The 18,186-nt window shown below is 45.2% G+C and overlaps 1 protein-coding gene across 2 annotated transcripts in view; it reads left to right on the top strand.

Annotated features, from left to right (window-relative positions):
• Positions 1–17,951, top strand: part of MPI (mannose phosphate isomerase) — a 28,338-nt gene extending 10,387 nt beyond the window's left edge. For both annotated transcript variants that reach the window (XM_061595977.1, XM_061595978.1), the window contains 6 exons: positions 4,666–4,866; positions 6,451–6,592; positions 7,698–7,880; positions 8,654–8,827; positions 11,176–11,384; positions 13,758–17,951. In XM_061595977.1, the coding sequence (XP_061451961.1) occupies positions 4,666–4,866; positions 6,451–6,592; positions 7,698–7,880; positions 8,654–8,827; positions 11,176–11,384; positions 13,758–13,976 (1,128 nt within the window). In that variant the 3' untranslated portion in view covers positions 13,977–17,951. The remainder of the gene's footprint in view (positions 1–4,665; positions 4,867–6,450; positions 6,593–7,697; positions 7,881–8,653; positions 8,828–11,175; positions 11,385–13,757) is intronic.
• Positions 17,952–18,186: the final 235 nt, after the last annotated feature.

Below are 18,186 nucleotides of genomic sequence, written 5' to 3'. Positions count from 1 at the left end.
ACTTTTATGTTATGTGATGTGCTAATAATCATATTATGTTATTTTATGTGATGTGATGTGCTCATAATCATGGGGGACTGGAATGCAAAAGCAAGGAACAGAGAAGAACTAGGAATTGTGGGAAAATGGGGCTTAGGAGATAGAAAAGCAGGAGAAAGACTTATTGAATTCTGTGAAGCCAATAATTTGTTTCTTGCAAACACATTTTTTGAGCAACCAAAAAGACGACTGTACATGTGGACATCACCAAATGGTCAGTATAGGAATCAAATTGATTATATAATTGGCAGCAGAAGATGGAGAAGTTCCATACTTTCCAAGAAAACAAGACCAGGAGTAGACTGCGGTACAGATCATGAACTGATCGTATAAAAAAATCAGAGTAAAGCTAAAGAATACAACAAAACAATCATAATGCCAAAATACAATTTAAATAATATCCCAGAAGAATATAAAGATCAAATAAGGAACAGGTTTGTGACTTTAAACTTAGTTGACAGAGAACCAGAAGAACTATGGAGTGAAGTCAGAAACATGATCAGGGAAGAATGCAAAAAGACGATACCTCTAGCTAAAAAAAGAGAAAGACCCCAATGGATGACTGAAGAAACTCTTCAAATGGTTAAAGAGAGATGGAAAGCAAAAGCAAAAGGAGATAGAAACACAGTCAGAACCCTAAATGCAACAATACAGTGACTAGTACGTAGGGACAAAGAACTATTACAATAATTGCTGTATAGAAATAGAAAACAAAAAGGGAAGAACAAGAGCCCTATTCCAAAAGGTTAGAGAAATGAAGGGAAATTTAAACCAAGAGTAGGGATGTTGAATAATCAACAGGGCAACACACTGATTGACCGAGATGAAATAGAAGGAAGATGGAAGCAACACACTGAAGAACTCTATAAAAGAGATGCCAGGATGACAGACTCATTCATGGAGGAAACATATGATGAAGAACCAGAAATTTTAGAATCTAATATGCAGACCGTACCATACTACTAGCAGAAACCAGTAATGATTTAAATCAAATGCTGATGAAAGTTAAAGAGGAAAGCACAAAAGCAGGACTACAGTTGAAAGTCAAGAAGACTAAAGTAGTGACAACAGAAGAGTTATGTAACTTTAAAGTTGACAACTACCTTGGCACAATCATTAACCAAAATGGAGGCAATAGTCAAGAAATCAGAAAAAGGCTAGGACTGGGGAGGGCAGCTATGAGAGAACTCGAAAAGGTCCTCAAATGCAAAGATGTATCACTGAACACTAAAATCAGGATCATTCAGACCATGGTATTCCCAATTTCTATGTGTGGATGTGAAAGTTGGACAGTGAAAAAAGCAAATAAGAAATAAATCAACTCATTCGAAACGTGGTGTTGGAGGAGAACTTTGCACTTACCATGCACTGCAAAAAAGACATATAATTGGGTGTTAGAACAAATTAAACCAGAACTATCACTAGAAGCTAAAATGATGAAACTGAGGTTATTGTCAGCTCTACACTGCATCAGCAGTGTCAGGGGGGGCTGGAAATTCCTGGGTCTTTGGCAGGGAAGGAAAGTCCTTAGCCAGCAGTCGGGTTGTAAATCTGTCAGGCCTATCTGAAGCATACTTGCCGAGTCAGAAGTCCAGAAGCGAGGTCAGTGGAGGTCCGGGATCAATTGCCAAGGAGGTCAGTCAAAGAGATGCTGCAGGGAAACTAGGTCTACACAAAGCCACGCCTGACGTTGCAGTCAGCAACAAGCTGCAGCCAAGGTGTGCCTTATAAAGAGCAGGATGGACAGCAGGTGTGAGCCCTCAGCGTTTGGGCCTTAAGGAGACAGGCCTGCCTCTCTTCTGCCTGACCTTCTGCTGTCTACGTTCTGCAGGTGAGGGGGGAGTACCCTGTTCACTGTCTGTGTCTGGCTGCAGGGCCTCTGCTGTCCCTGGGGTGCTCTGCAGCTGAGGGGCAGAAGGAGCTGGATTCTCAGGAGGCTCCTCCGTGTCTCCTGCTGCTCCTGGGTCTGCTGCTGTTACTCCCGAGTCGTCCTCATCTGAGGAGTCCTCTGACGGGGCCATGACAGTTATTATACTTTGGACACGTAATGAGAAGACATGATTCACTGGAAAAGACAATAGTGCTGGGAAAAACAGGAGTAGAAAAAGAGGAAGGCCAAACAAGAGATGGATTGATTCCATAAAGGAAGCCTCAGACCTGAACTTACAAGATCTGAACAGGGTGGTTCACGACAGATGCTATTGGAGGTCACTGTTTCATAGCGTCGCCATAAGTCGTAATTGACTTGAAGGCACATAACAAAAACACTTTTATATAGCACTTTCAAGTGTTCAGAATGTTTCAAATGCGTTATCTGGTTGTAATCCTTACAACAATCTTGTAAGGTAAGTCAATATGATCAGATGGGGGACTGGCTTAGTTTAGAATCTTGCCTAAAGCCCCTCGTATAGCATGAGAATGTCAGGCCCAGGTGTGTGTGTGTGTCAGATGCACCCCCCATCCTTTCAGTTTGGCCCTTAGATTCTCACCAGCCGCGCCTCTCGCCAACTCTGCTCTGTGCCCTCCTCGACAGCTTTCCCCTGCCTGGAGCGTGTTCTTCAACTATGATAGTGCCTTTTGCTTACCTGGGTGGAAGTGTGTGTGTAAAAACTAGCCTACTGTGTTAAGGTCAGTTTTACACTTATTGCTCCGCCCACCTTTGCCTCTGACTCCACTGCCATGTGGCCCCCAGAAGAGAATGCGGCCCTTGGTTAGAAACGATTCCCCTCTCCTGCCTTTGTCAGAAGGAAGATTTGAACTGGGGACTTGATTCATACCTCAGTCTTTAATATAAATTTTATTGCAAAGTTTTCAAACACAAACAGGCCCATAGGCCAGTAAAAATGAGAAATAAGAAGAAATAAAGGAGGTTGGAGAGATGACAGGTCGAAAAGTACATACAGTTGTAGATTGGGAGGAGAGGAAATAAACTATCTTACAAAATTTTCAATTTTCAGGGTAATCATAATCTCCAAGTTATACTGATTGTCAGAGGCAGCCCACAAAACTATGAAACCCATTGTCTCTTATAGTCTTGTGGCAGGAATCTCCCTTGTTTGTTTGTTTGTTTGTTTATTAAATATTATAAATATTTATTTATCCCGCCCTTCCTCCCAGCAGGAGGTCAAGGCAGCAAACAGAAGTGCTAAAAACACTTTAAAACATTGTAAAAACAGACCTTAAAATACATTAAAACAAAACAACGTTAAAAACATTTAAAAAAATGTTCTGGTGAATCTGTATAATCCCTCCCCTTAAATACTAGACAGGTGCCATCTCTGTTATCTTTTTGGTGCCTGCTGAAGACCTTCCTCTTTCAACAAGCCTTTTAAGCAGAGAACTTATCCCAGTCTACGTCTGTGTTGCAATTGCTTTTTAAGGTGTTTTTAAAGCTTTTTTTTAAAAAAAATAGATGTTTTGTTTTAATATGTTTAAAATATATTAAAACAAAACGTCTTTTAAAAGTCTGTTTTTAAGATGTTTTAGAGTGTGTTTAGTGTTTTTGTTTTCCTCCTGGGCTCCTACTGGGAGGAAGGTCAGGATATAAATTTAGTAAATAAATAATCAATAAAATTAAACCACATGGCAAAAAAGCGGCTCCATTTACTTTGATCCCAGGCTAACCATCATTTCTGCGTTAGTTTCTCCATAAGGACTCAGTCTTGTAGCCACTGTGGTAAACCAGTCCTTGGTACTATAACAGATGACCTTAACATCTGGGCAGGTTGATATTGAGAGTACAGCCCATGCCATGAGAAACGTTCAGCCCCAACACTGTGAATTGGGCTCAGAAATGGCAACCAGCGTAAATCTTTTAACAGTGCTAAACTGAATTCTGGGCAAGCTATCTCGGTTCAAAGTCTTGTCACCTGATTCTGTACTAACTGCAGTTTCTGAACCATCTTATTAGCCAGAATGTGAAAGAATGGTAGCTGGGATAGAGGTGGCCTCATGTGTGCGATTCAGATTTGGCCTGCATGTGCGCATGGAATACAGTGTACAGTTCTGGTCACCTTGCCTCAAAAAAGGTTTTGAAGAGCTGGAAAAGGTTCAGAAAAGGGCAACCAAAATGATCAAGGGGATGGAGCGACTCCCCTATGAGGAAAGGTTGCAGCATGTGGGGCTTTTTAGATGAGAGAAAAGGCAAGTAGGAGGTGACATGATAGAGGTGTATAAAACGGTATGTGGTGTGGAGAAAGCGATAAAGAAAAGGTTTTCTCACTCTGTCATAACACTAGGACTCATGGACGTCCAAGGAACCTGAATGTTAGAAGATTTAGGACAGACAAAAGAAAGTCTGATGGTGCTACAATAGCAGGATAACATTGCGAGTAAAACATATAAGGGAAATGGCACAATCAGCCTGATCGCTTAGCCCTATTGTACTGTTTTGTTCAAGCCTGGAACTGAAAACAGTGGCCTAAACACTAAAGCAGGGCTGGGGGAACCTGTGGCTTTCCTGATGTTGCTAGTCTAGGGTCCCCATCATCCCTGGCCATTGGCCATGCTGGGATTGATAGGAGTTGGGAGCCCAGCAACATATGGAGGGCCACAGGTTCCTCAGGCCTGCACTTAAAGACATTTTGTGCATGTGTGTGTCTTCTCCCCCACCTCACTTCTTCCTAGCTTTGGATGGGTGCTCACCCCAAAGGAGATGCCATAATTCTGGATAATCGCATCCCCCAGAAGACCTTACGGCAGTGGATTGCAGACAACCCCGGGTGCCTAGGCTCCAAGGTCAAAGACGTGTTCCAGGGCCAGCTGCCTTTCTTGTTCAAAGTGCTGTCTGTGAACTCAGCCTTGTCCATCCAGGCCCATCCCACCAAGGTAAGGCCTTCGCATGGTGTGCAAACATCAGAGAATCCTGCTTCACTCTCCCATCATGTTCTTTCTGTAGGAAATGCTGTCGCCTTGCTCTTGACAAGACACATTTCAACATGTGAAATGTGGTTTTACGTGATGGATATTGAATATCCCTTAAGAGGTACAATCTGGAGCCAGATTTTGCTGCCTGTCTCTTGATAAAGGTGGGCTGATCAAGGTGCATCACCCTGTTTTATTTGTGATATTTAGGTTTAACATTTATATCCCTGCCCTTAAACTGTAAACAGTCACGGGGTGGGTCATAACAAATGTAATTCATAAAAACAATCCAGTGGGTTGTATTCAATGCTAGTCCTACTTGGAGTAGACCCATTGAAGCTAACAGACATGACTAAGGTTGGTTCATTAATTTCAGTGGGTCTACTCTGAGTAGGACTTGGATGAATGCAACCCAATACATCCAAATAGAACCGAATCGGATCAAAACTAAAACGGATGCAAGGGTTTCCCCCGTCTGTCACACAAGAAACAGAAACTAGGTTAAGTTCTCCAGATAAATCTCTGGGTGACTTGCTGTGGAACAGCAAGGGCTTCTGACTCCCAGTACTTTAACAATAGCAAGTAAAAATTTAAAATTCTCTGTCATGGCTGCCCTGTGCTAATCACTGCCTCCGTGTTCCTCACTTGTAAAATTGGACCATGAATTGGTTGCCTTTAACCACGGCTCCAGTTTTGGAGTTGTGCATTCAAATCCCTGATCTGTAGTCATTCAGGTGAGATGACCTGCAGATGCATGTAGGATGCTTGGGGTGCAAGTAGGTCATGGGCTCCTTCCCTGCCCCTCTCAAACACTCTTTTGCACCAGGCTCTGGTTGGTGGGAATCTAGTAAAAAGCAATGCAGATCTCATTAAGTCTTGTCCGCCTGAGGCATGGGGATTCCAGGGTGGTGCCAAAGGCTTCATGGAAAAGGTGAGTTTTGAGGAGGGATTTGAAGAAAGTAAAAGCATCACATGGGTGTCCTAGGGCAGAAGCTCCAGGCCTAAGGTTCAGCAAGGGAGAATGGGCAGTCTTTTAAGAGGGTAGGAGACCTTCAGACTATGGTAGGTGGTGGAGCTGGAGGAGCAAAGATCCCGGGCAGGGAGGTATTGGGAAATAAGAGTGGAGTGAAAAGGAAGGGCAAACCATGGTGGACTTTGCTAGGTCTAGGAGCAGATGGTGCATCAGAGGCTGAAGCCAAAGATTAGAATGTTACGCAAGTGAGGCAGGTCATAGTATGTTCCGTTTGTTAATATTAAAAGGCTGGATCCAAAGGTTCTCTTTTTCCAACAGAGGGCCTTCCACCAAAGAGCAAAGGGAACCTTTTGGATTCAACTCAAAGCTTCTTGCTAATGGATAACTTCAGATCCTTCTGGGCTTCTTTCTGCTTGCTTTTGTTTCTCTAACCATCCTTTATTTATTAGCCCACCTTGGTGTGCATTGCATAATCCCTTGAGGGCTCTGTGGACCATAAAAGACATGGCAGCCCAGCTGTGATGCTTGCATTGAACCTAGGGTTTTAACACTTCTCCCCCCTTTCCCCCCTAAAGGAACTGGCAGAGAAGCTTCATGCCCAACATCCAGAGCACTATCCAGATGTCAACCACAAGCCAGAGATGGCAATCGCCCTAACCCCCTTTGAGGGCATGTGTGGCTTCCGCCCTGTTGAAGAGATTGTGGCTTTCCTCCAGAGTAAGCATGCAATGGGACTGCGAAGTGGGAAAAGAAATAAGTATCGTCCAAGTACCAATCACAGTAAGATACAAGGACTCAGTGGTCCCAACTGGTGATGGAATAATTTCCTGGAACCACAGTTTATTGTGATGGGAACAAGGGTAGCCTCCCCAGAGGTTCACACACTTCCTTCCCTCCTCCTTGATACAGCTGCTAGAAGGGTCCAGAAGGTTTTGCTTCCAATTTGAATCAACCAGCTTACCATTACATCTGAACCCTAAACCTTGATTAATCTTAACAGTGGTATATTGAAACAACCTAGTTTCATTAATCATAATTTAGATTTGTCTGTTTTCAAGCAAACCATAGTAAGGTTAACCACACAACTACTTGGATTCACCTGATGTGAGGGGCTGCGATTAACTGAAAACAGAAGCAAAAGCCTCACAGCCATGCCACAGGAAACAGAGCGTCATTCTGGAGGGCGGCTAGGTTTATTCCCAAGATGATAAACCATAGTTTATTGTGTTGTCCAAATGCAGCCTATGACTTTGAAAACTTCTTCAAATCAGTTTAGTCGCAGATTTTTCCCAAATCCTCTGGGAAACATAGTCTTATAAGGCTGCTGAGACTTTTTGTATGTTTTCTGAATTGTTTCCTAGGACTATACTTGCAGAATTTATTTTGAGAGTCGTAACAGTAAGTGGGCTTGAAATATGTTTGGTGTAGACAAGACCTAAGAAGGACCTCTGGGATGCAAGGAAGGGACACACACACATGTATGCTGTGGATCCTTCCTCTGCTCTGCTGCGATGTGGACCTTGGAATAACATTTAATTGGGCAGTGGAAGGCTTATTGTGAATGCCATTCCAGATATTCGCCTGAAGGAGTTGTATGGCAGGCACGAGGAATCTGTGGTCCTTCAGATGTTGCTGGATTACAACTCCATCATTCCTGGCCATTAGTCACACTGGCTGAGGCTGATGGGATTTGGAGTCCAGCAACCATTGAAGGGATGCAGATTCTCCATCCCTGTTAGACAGAGTAAATGTACATGGCTACAGACTTCCAGGTATGCATTCTGACACTGGCGACTGCTGATGTGTTTCTGGCTTCCTGCAGATGTCCCTGAATTCCGGGCCCTAATTGGGAACGTGGCGGCGGAACAGCTGGAGCGCAGCGTGGGTGATGACCCCCGGGGCGTCTCAGCCGCGCTGCGTGTCTGCTTCACCAGGATGATGAAGAGTGAGAAGAAGGTCTTTGTGGACCAGCTTAACATGCTGGTGAAGCGGATTTCTCAAGAAGGTTGGTTTTGTGCAAGACTCTTAGACTCTACTGGCATAGTGAAGGGCTGGGGAAGCTGTAGCTCTCCAGATGTTGTTGAGACTACAACTCTGAACATCCTTGGCTGTGCTGGATAGGGCCAATGGGAGATGGGAGGCAGCAACATCTGGAGGGCCACAGGCTCCATCATCCCTGGTATAGACTGAAGCCTGGATGTTTTGTGTTGTGCGTGGTTTTGTGGCAGTGGTGGCTCCATGCCAGTGGGCAGTGGAATCCACTCCGGGTTTTAGTCTGAATTTTCAAGCAGCTCCTTGAAAGTTTGGACTAAAACCCAGAGCGGATTCCACAGACATGGAGCCACCTGCCACCATTGTTTCATAGAGTCTGTATCAGGGGTTTGGACAGGGGCAGGGAACCTTTTTCAGCATTCCCTTCTGGGCAACTTTCCAAGGGCCACATGCCAGTGCTGGGTAGAGCAAGAAATGTAAATGTTACCTTTGTACCACAGACTCACACACTCCTCTGTAACCTCCATCCAGGCAAGCAGGTTATATGATCAGAGTTCAGTGACACAGTCCAGCCAGGGAAAAGCATTCTCCGTGCAAAGCAGGGCCAGTGAGGGCTATGTTCTGGGGAGAGTTCTGAGGGCCAGATAGAATGGTCTGGAGGCTGCATCTGTTCTGCTGGGGTATGAGGCTCCCCACCCCTTGGTTAGGGTCCCCATTGTAAGATGAAATATGACACCCAGAGGCTGCTGCTCACCAGACTTTCTCAACATGTATCGTATTCCACAGCAGACACAGGGAAAGATACTTCAGCCAGCTGCGGAGAGCTCCTTCTCCGGCTTCACTCCCAGTACCCTGGAGACATCGGCTGCTTCGCCATCTATTTCTTGAACCTGATGAAGCTGCAGCCAGGGGAGTGCATGTTCCTGGGTGCCAACGAGCCTCATGCCTATCTCTATGGAGGTGAGTTTCCGAATGGGAATAAAATCGACTTCAGCCGGATCCACCCTTGATGCAACTTCCCAGGCACTTCGCCAATCTTGGGTTTAGTCTCTCTCCTGATAACTACTACACACTGGAGACTGCTTTGCTTGAATTCCATGATCAATGGCAGGGGTGGGGAACCTGTTTCAGCCAGAGGGCCACATTCCTTCATGGGCATCCTTCTGGGTGCCACATGCTGGAGGTGGGTGGGGCCACGAGTTGACCTTTGTACAGTAGGCTAGGTTGCAGCCATGCAAAAGTCAGAGGTTTGTATATACAAACTTCTCTATCCTGACAAGTGAGAGGCATTGTTGAAAAGGCACATTCCAGCCAGGCAAAAGCACTTGAAGAGGGAGTGGAATAGGGCTAGTAAAGGTTGTGACCTAGAGAGAGGCTCCCACTCGTGGGCAGTCTGTGGTGGCTGGTGGTTCCGTGTCAGCAGAATGCACTCTGGGTTTTAGTCTGAACTTTCAAGGAGCTGTCCAAGGACAGTTTGGACTAAAACCCAGAGTGGATTCCACTGACATGCTGCCAGCTGCCATTGCCTGGACTGCTGTGTTTACTTCTATATTTTAAGAAGCACGTTAGTAAACTGGAGAGACAATCAGAGGAGCGAGGTGTCAGTCTCTGCTGACCATGTTGAAATAATTCATAGCTGCAGGAAAGTAATAGCAGATAATGCCCAGCAGCCGGGATGTAAATCTGTCAGGCTTGAGTTGAGGTGGAAAGGTCAGCACTACAGAAAGCTGAATACCAGATGGGAAGAGCCGAGTGAGTGTAGAACAGATGAGTCTTTGGGAGTCCAAAATCCAGGTATCGGAGATCCAATCAGTAGGGCAGAGTCGAAGACACGGGAACATGAGCAGGCCTGGCCATGAGCTGGCACGGAGGTCTGATGTTGTTTCCAACAAGAGCCTAAGCCACTCACGGCCTTTTACGTTCAGTGTCTGAGGCCAGGTGTTTGCAATCAACCTGCCCTCTTTCGAGAACTTGTAGTTCTTAAATGGGCTCACTGCCTTCTCTGTTCCAGCACCCTTTGGCATCTCCTCTCTGCTGGGGTCAGAGTAGCTTCCTGGTCGCTCCCTGAATCGGACAGGAGGGCTTCAGCAGAATCCTGCTTGTTGTCTAAGGGCGAAGGGTCTTGAGCTGCCTCTTTGCTCATCCCTTCCCCTGGGTCTGAATTCTCCCATTCCCCTTCATCCTCCATTAAGTCCTCTGAGGGAGACACAACAGGAGGCCAGGATGATGAAGGGTCTTGAAACCAAGTTCTGTGCGGAAAAGTTGGAAGCTCTGGGTATATGGAGCCTGGAGAAGTAGAGGAGAAGGGGAGGTGGGGTAGCTGTGTCTAAATATCTAAAACGCTGTCACACAGAAGATGAAGCAGACTTGTTCTCTATTGCTCCGGAGGGCAATGGTAGAACCAACAGACGGAAATGGCACCTAGAAATGTAGAACAACGGGAGCTGCCTTATTCTGAATCAGACCCATTGGTCCATCTAGCCCAGTACTGTCTACACTGACTGGCAGAGGCTCTCTAGGTTTTCAGGCAGGGTTCTCTTCCAGCCCTACCTGCGGGGATTGAATCTGGGACTTTCTGCATGCAAGGCGGATGCTGTACCACTAAACTACGGAAGAGAAACAGATTCTGGCAAATCTTTAGATGAAACTTTCCAACGGCGAGAGTTGTTCAGACAGCAGGATGTCTTGCCTCGGGAAGAGGTGGGCTTTCCTTTGCTTAAGCAGCAGTTGAAGGGTAGTTGAACCTGCTGCCGTCCAGACGATGTTGCCCTCCAACGCCCAGTAGGCATGGGACATAGGAAGCTTCCTTACACCAAGTCAGACCATTGGTCCATCTAGCTCAGTATTGTCTACACTGATGAGCAGTGGCTCTCCAGGATTTCAGGCAGGGGTTTGTCCCAGGCCTACTTGGAGATCCCAGGAGTTGAAGCAGGGACTGTCTGCATGCCAGGCAGATGCTCTACCCACTGAGCTACAGCCGTTCTCCAAGGGCCAAGGATGATGGGAGATGTACCAGGTTCCCCATCCCTGCCGCAGTTGCAAGATCGCGGCGCCACACTAGTTCTTCTCTGAAGTCTTTTCCAAGTCTAAAATCCTTTAATTCTTAATTTAAGACAAAGGGCTATGCCGCCCTGGGCTCCTGCTGGGAGGAAGGGTGGGATACAAAATAAATAAATAAATAAATAGTGGAGGGAAGGGTTTTTTTGGGGAGGGGGACATGTTCCCAAAGACAGCCTTGCTTGTCATTGGGATCAACATCCACACATTCTAATGGGCAGCTGTTCTCTCTTTTTTTTTCCATGCCACAGACTGCATTGAGTGCATGGCGTGCTCCGACAACACGGTACGGGCCGGCCTGACTCCCAAGTTCATTGACGTTCTCACCCTGTGCGAAATGCTGAACTACACCCCGGCTCCTAGCAGCTCCAAGCTCTTGACCCCTGTCCAGAGCCGCCTGGATCCTTGCATCTATCTCTACGACCCACCTGTTCCAGACTTCTCCGTCATGAGGATAGAGGTGAGTTTCTTACGTTTTTCACCTCCCCAACAAAGGCTGCTGCAAATCACTTCCATGCGATGAGATTCTACTTGGTTTCGGTAACATTATTCAAATGCTTACCACCCAGCTTAGGGGATGAATCTGTCAACTTTGGTTTCCCATGTTTTTCAATCTTAGATTCCATTTCTCCTGTTTCCATATCGGTTTGCAATTTTATTTTTTTTAAAGCCCACCAGTATGTTTCTTAGTATGTTTCTTTGCCCACAACTTCCCCAAATATAATGTACTTTTGTAGATTAATTTCACTAACGTACACTTTCGTGTGCATTGTACCCAAATGTATGCATTTTTGGTGCAAGAACTGTATTGCAAAATTTGGAGAACTCTGGATTTCAAAGGACGCTTGCCTGTTTGTTTGGCAAAGTGTGACTTAGCAGTAACAAATTTCTTCCCCATCTCTGCACACTCCCAAACCTTATTTATTTATTCCAGTTTAATGCCATCCTTCCTCCAAGGGACTCAGGGTGACATATGTGGTTTTCTGTCCTCTCCCCTGCCCCTCACTCCCTTATCATCAAAATAGTCTTGGCAAGGTAGTTTAGGCTGAGAGAGAGAGAACTGGCCCAACGTCTCCCAGTGAATTTCACAACAGAGTGGAGAAGATGCTACAATGCACAATAAAATGTTACAGATATTGCTTAGAATGTGGCTGCGCACAAGTGGGAGTAACTCAGCCCTAGGAAATACACTTTGAAGGAGTTCCAGAGTCAGCTGTTGGGAAGCCTTCTTCAGTTATGTGGGTTTTGTGCTGGTTGCAGATAGAAGCTGAAACAGGTCAATAAGATACGGTAGCATCTGAACCTTTGGTGTAGTAAGCTTACAAATTGTGCAATTCTCCCTGAGCAGGCAAGAATCTTGCATAGCTCCAAAGCCTATTCACCTATGTTACTGATGCAATTCAGCAACAAAAAATCAGCAGGATCTTTGGGTCTTGTTTAAAGTTATGAATGTGTCATTTCACAAGCTTCAGTCCCTTCCCAAAACATCGCAAATGTTCTGAAAGCCTTAACCTTGGAGACAGAATTTACGAAAGCGGATTTGAGGTGTATAGATGTGAGCACTTGTGTGGGTCTGTGAGCACAGAGTGTGGGAAGGTTTGAGCAAGGACACACAGCTATGTTTTTAATCCTTCTTCAGTGATGTAATCCGGTGCCTTCAATTAAGGATGCTTGAGGAATTCAGTGTCTGTAAATTCCAATGGAAACATACAGGCACACCCTGCTTTAACATACGCAATGGGACCAGAGAGTGTATGTAAAGTGAAAATGTACTTAAAGTGAAGCAATTATCTATGCATGTACTGCACGGCAATCGCCACTAGATGGCAGTGGCATCATGCCATTAAGTGTCCGTAATTGCAAAGCACGCCTACGTTAAGTGGGGTATGGTGGCGTATGGAGCATGTATGTTATAGCGAGGCGACATTAAGTGAAGCGATGTTAAGCGGGGTATGCCTGTACTTGATCCATACTTCCTGAACTATTGTGCAGATCAGAATGTAATTAGTCCTCCAATTTTCACACTATTCTAAACGTTAGTGATAGTTTACAACAAAAATGTGTACCAAAATGCACCTATTAGGATAAAATACATTTAGAAATACATATATTGCAATAAGTACCCTGAGATATTTAAATATGTATTTTGTGATGAAATGTGTATTTAAATAAATATTTTTTGTGGAGCTTTTTTAAAATGGACATTAAGATGGAAATGTGGTTGATTTATGGAGGGAATGTGTGCGAAATTGACATGGATTAGAAAGAGAATGATCTGTCCTTCCTTACCTTTAGCACAGTTGCTGAAATCTGTTTGGCTTGATCTTCTGGAAATTGACACAACTCCACTATTAAATACTTTGGAAGACTCTTACATTGTCTCTAGCTTTGTCCTAGACGTGTCTGTGGTTTCCTATGCGATGTGTGCACTATACATTTAAAGCAATTTCATACCACTTTAAACAGTCTTGACTCCCTCCCAAAGAATCTTGGGAAGTGTAGTTTAAGGGGGCTGAGAGTTGTTATGAGACCTCTATTCCCCTGATAGAGCTACAATTCCCAGAATTCCCTGGGAAGATGGATTGATAAACCACTCTGGAAATTATAGCTCTGTGAGGGGAATTGGGGTCTCGTAACAACTCTCTGCACCCTTAACAGACTACAGTTCTCAGGATGCTTTGGGGGAAGCGATGACTGCTTAAAGTGGTATGATACTGCTTTAAATGCATAGTGCAGATGTGGCTGTACTCGATGATACAGGCAGTTAAACACCCAGGCCCTACCTACCTACCTCACCTCCTCTATTGAGCAGCACCTCTTCTTTTTATTGCAGATTCCTTCCTCCATGAAGCTGTACCTTGTTTCGGCCATCGACTCGGCTAGCATCCTGTTGGTGGTCCAAGGAACTGCTGTCGGTACCTCTACTGCGGCCGTGTCTGAAATGGCCCTCCGCCGAGGAGCCGTGCTCTTCATCTCTGCCAACGAGAGCGTCTCTTTGCACCTGTCTGCAGCTGATGGGATGCTGCTTTTTCGAGCCTGCTGTCTCTTATAACATGGGACACGTAGCTCTTTTTCCCCTTGCCGAGACTCAGACAGAAACTGGTCTGCACCCTCCACACAGCCAGTTATCCCATCCATCAAACCACTGTGTCAAAAGCCCAAAGCATTTGGGGCTCACCCCTATATGATGGGGCCACCGTTCCCCATCCTCCTTGACTTTGGCCTGAGCTAATCCTACTGTTCATTTTAATGGTTGTTGTAAAACGCAGGGTTGGGAACTCTCTGGTAGCCCTGTCATTTTTAAAAATTGTACCATCTCCACTGTACAATCCAGTACTGGGGAATCTGTGGCCCTCCAGATGTTGCTGGATGCCAGCTCCCATCTGCCCCCCAGCCAGCATGGCCAATGGTTGGGGATGATGAATGTTGTAGTCCAGAAACATCTGAAGGGCCACAGGTTTCCCCAGCCCTGGTATAATTGGAGGGGGAAAACACCGGTGTTGATTTCTCCCGATGCTGCAATCTGAGCTGCATCTGGAATACCTCCTTTTCTTGCAACCAGACCACAAATGGGAATATGTGGCCCTCTGGATGTTGGTGGACTATAGTTCCCACCATCCTGGATCCCTGGCCATACTAGCTGGGGCTGAAGAGAGCTGGAGTCCAGCCACACCTGGAAGGCCACAGGTTCCCTGCCCCTGGACTAGATCTTGCTGCTTTTGTGGGTTATCGGTCTACATACCTTAAACTGAAAAATATTACATAACTAATGGAACTGACAGCTGCAGTGTAGTCAACGAGGCATATCTCTAGCCCCTACCGCATGCGGAAAGACAGTGGAACAATGTCTTAGTGCTGTTTTTTGAAACTCCTCCGCTTGTGACATTTTCTCTAAGCCAATGCATTCTCAGGAATGCTCTCACTCTAGGGGCTGGGCAAAGCTTTTCTCTGCCTTGCCTCAGATCCTAGCAGATGCCAGAGGAGCCAGAACAAATAGAGGCTTGTTTTTATTCTTTATTTGGCTATTTCTTGTCACTTCCTTTGGTACTTTGCTAGCAAAGTTTGCTGTGACTGTAATGCAACGGCGGGGAAACCTGTGGCCCTCCAGATGTTACTGAAATACAACTCTCATCATCACTGGCCTTTGGCCGTGCTTGCTGGGGCTGATGGGAGCTGTCGTTCAGCGATATCCAGTGGGCCACAGGTTCCCCACACCTGGTTTACTCCTTGAGGGACTGAAGGCTAGTCCTTAAATCTAGAAGTAGTTCCATTTGCCTGCAGCAGGGTGGCAAATGTGTGTGCACTTGAAATGCTGGCTTGCAACTCCCATTTTTCCTTAGCATTGGCCGTATGGGATGGGCCTGTTGGGAGCTGGCATCTAGCAACTTCCCAGGCTTAGAGTCCTCTGCCCAGGGAACACAAGTGGGGGCCTGTAGCAGCATCTTTTAGCAAGCTTAGGGTGGTATTCCATGCTAGTTCTACTCAGGTAGACATGACTAACTTAAGCTAATTAGTTTCAATAGGTGTACTCTGAGCAGGACTTAGGTGAATACAACCACTGGCATTGTTGATTTTTAGAGGCTAAATAGTTGCTGGACTTTTATCCTTGCCCAGGTGAGAGTAGAAATGGGAAGTTGTTGTTTAATTAAGCGAACAATGCAGTTCTGTTCATAAACTCCAGAGGCAGGGCCTTTGCTCTGGCCTCTCGGACTGGCTTTTCACCTCCTGCTTTCCTTCAATGGCATCTTCCCACCACCACCATGTGGAAAACTCCAAGCAGTTCCACCCACTGGCTGCATTTGGATGTCACAATAAACTATGGTTTATCATGATGAGGATTAGCTGAGCCTCCCCCACACCAGCACTGCTTTGAGACCAGAACCTTTTGCTTTTGTTTTCAGTTTTGACCCCAGTGTGGCATCAGAACCAGACAAACTGTGGTTAATCTTCACTAGGCTTTGTTTGAAACAAGCTCACGGTGGTGTTTCGAAAATGAGGTTGGCTTGTTTCAAACAAACCATCATTGAAGAGAGACCAGTTTGGAGTTGAGGCATGGCATTAAAAACTAGTAATGGAAATCAGCAGCAAAAGCTTCCAAACGCCTCCTCCTGTCACACTAGAGATAGTGTGTGTGATCGGAAGGAAAGCCAGGCTCATTCCAATCCAAATGTAGCCAGTATATACTTTTCCTGGCAGTAGTTTGTAGCCTATTCAGAGTCAGGGCAGACCCTTGTTGACAACCAGGAAAAACTGATGGTCTTTCCCAACTGCAGTATTAATGTTAGGTGTAGATTTAACTTTTTGTTGCCTGCTGGGAACTGACTAGATAAGATTGTCAAACTGGCACTCTCATACAGTTGGGTGGGGAGGGGAAGAGGTGACCCATATACCATTAAGGGGATAGGAAAACAAATGGGTTTGCATTAAGCACCGTCTTCTGCTATGCCTACTAGTGCTTTTAACCTGCTTTGAATTCCATAGCACAAAGTGTTACCTCCTTTGAGCAGTATAGTATGATATCTTGTATGGTGGTGACATAATCTTAGAATACAATTCATGCTTGACTTTTTACACCAACAGGGAAGGGCAGGGACCTTAAGGGTAGATCATCATTTAAGATCTTAAAAAACAACAACTCCAGTGTAGCTTTTCAAATAGTTTTTCAAAATTATGACATGTGCCAATTGCTAAAGTGAACAATCCAACAGCTATAAGCTACTCCTGCTTCCACCCTTCTCTTGGGCAAGGGTTCATTGAAAGATGAATCCTAGGGTATGTCAATGCATTCAAGCGTTGCTAAGAATTTTAGTGCTGAGGAGAGGTATAGCCTAGTGGTGGGAGAACCTGCAGCCTCCAGATGTTGCTGGATTACAACTCCCATCATCTCTAACTCTCTAATCATCAAATAAATAAATAATAATAACAACTATTGGCTATTCTGGCTGGGGCTGATGGGAGTTGGTCCCACAACCTCTACAGGGCCATAAGCTCCCCATGCTTGGCAGTACCCTCGCACAAGTACAACTCTAGGGCTTCTGTCGGGTGGGGGGAGCCCTGCTGATCTACCTTCAACCCAGTTTAAAATCGTGGCTTAGATTCTCTTCTTGTTTACATAGGAAGAAAAAGTGTACTTGCTACTTTCAATCTCTGGTTTAATTTTACACCACCACCCACGTGAATATTCATGCTCGCTCATTCAGAGCCCAGTATATTTTAGCGAAGGGGCCTATCACAACTTTTTTTTTGCATCCAGCCTAGAAAGAACAAGTCCGTACTCTAGAAGGGTGCCAAACGGCTGTGGTCTCCTGCAAAATGATTCAAAAACAAGTGCAAAAAAATTAATGTTGAGAACATTCAAAAGTTGAAGTATTACTTGCAAATGAAAGGAATCAGAGGTTAGGGGTCTGATGGGAGATGTGTGTTGTTATTAAAGAGTTCTGGACCAGAATCTGAATCTTGAATCCAGAAACAAAAATTGAGATACTGACTTCACATATAGGAAATGTTTCAGATGGATTTTGACTGCTAAACTGTGGCACTGTAAGTTTAGCATTTGACGTCCAAATTAACCAGTTCTTATCATTTATGTAGATGGGGGATGAAAAGACCCTGCTGGACCCTTTTATGAAAATCATTTTGCACCCAAATTAGCCTGCATGAGGAGGCCTGTGATACACAGACAGTCTACAAGTAGAGACACACCCCCACCCCACAAGAGCCAGTATTCCTTCTAAACCCTGTACTGTATTCTGTATTTTACAGCTCTAGTTAGGGCTAATAATTAAACGAAATCTACTAATGAAATGAGTGGGGTTGTATCAGATGGGGACAGTCACCCCAAATTTTCCTGCTGGAGTAAATCCACCAGTTGTTAGAGTCAAATGCAATGAGTTAAAGTTGTCTAAGTAAAGAAGGCACTGCAGAAAGCAGGCCTTGAGAAGATGGCTGGTGTATTTTTTCCCTTAGATTAAAGATGATTGTACAAATGCATTTTCGAAAGGCCTAATAAAGACCCTTGCCTGAGTAAGTAGAAGCAGTCAGGACATTCAAGACCTCAAAATGGGGGTGGGGAGAGAAAAGAGAATAGCACAGGGCAGGTGAATGTGATAACGTTTCTAATGTCCGAGAGAAGCTGCTGGGTGGAAGAGCTTGGAGCAGTGCTCGCTGCTGCATGATTTTAGAGACTACATCAGGGGTGGGACCCTGTGGGCTTCCAGATGTCAGATGCGAACTTGGGCTCAAGAGGCCTTCCCCCCCCCCCT

Source organism: Rhineura floridana, chromosome 14, assembly GCF_030035675.1.
Source record: "Rhineura floridana isolate rRhiFlo1 chromosome 14, rRhiFlo1.hap2, whole genome shotgun sequence".
In the NCBI taxonomy this organism is placed as follows: Eukaryota; Metazoa; Chordata; class Lepidosauria; order Squamata; family Rhineuridae; genus Rhineura; species Rhineura floridana.
Note: the sequence above shows the minus strand (reverse complement) of the source record. Positions and strands in the feature narration are given on the sequence as shown.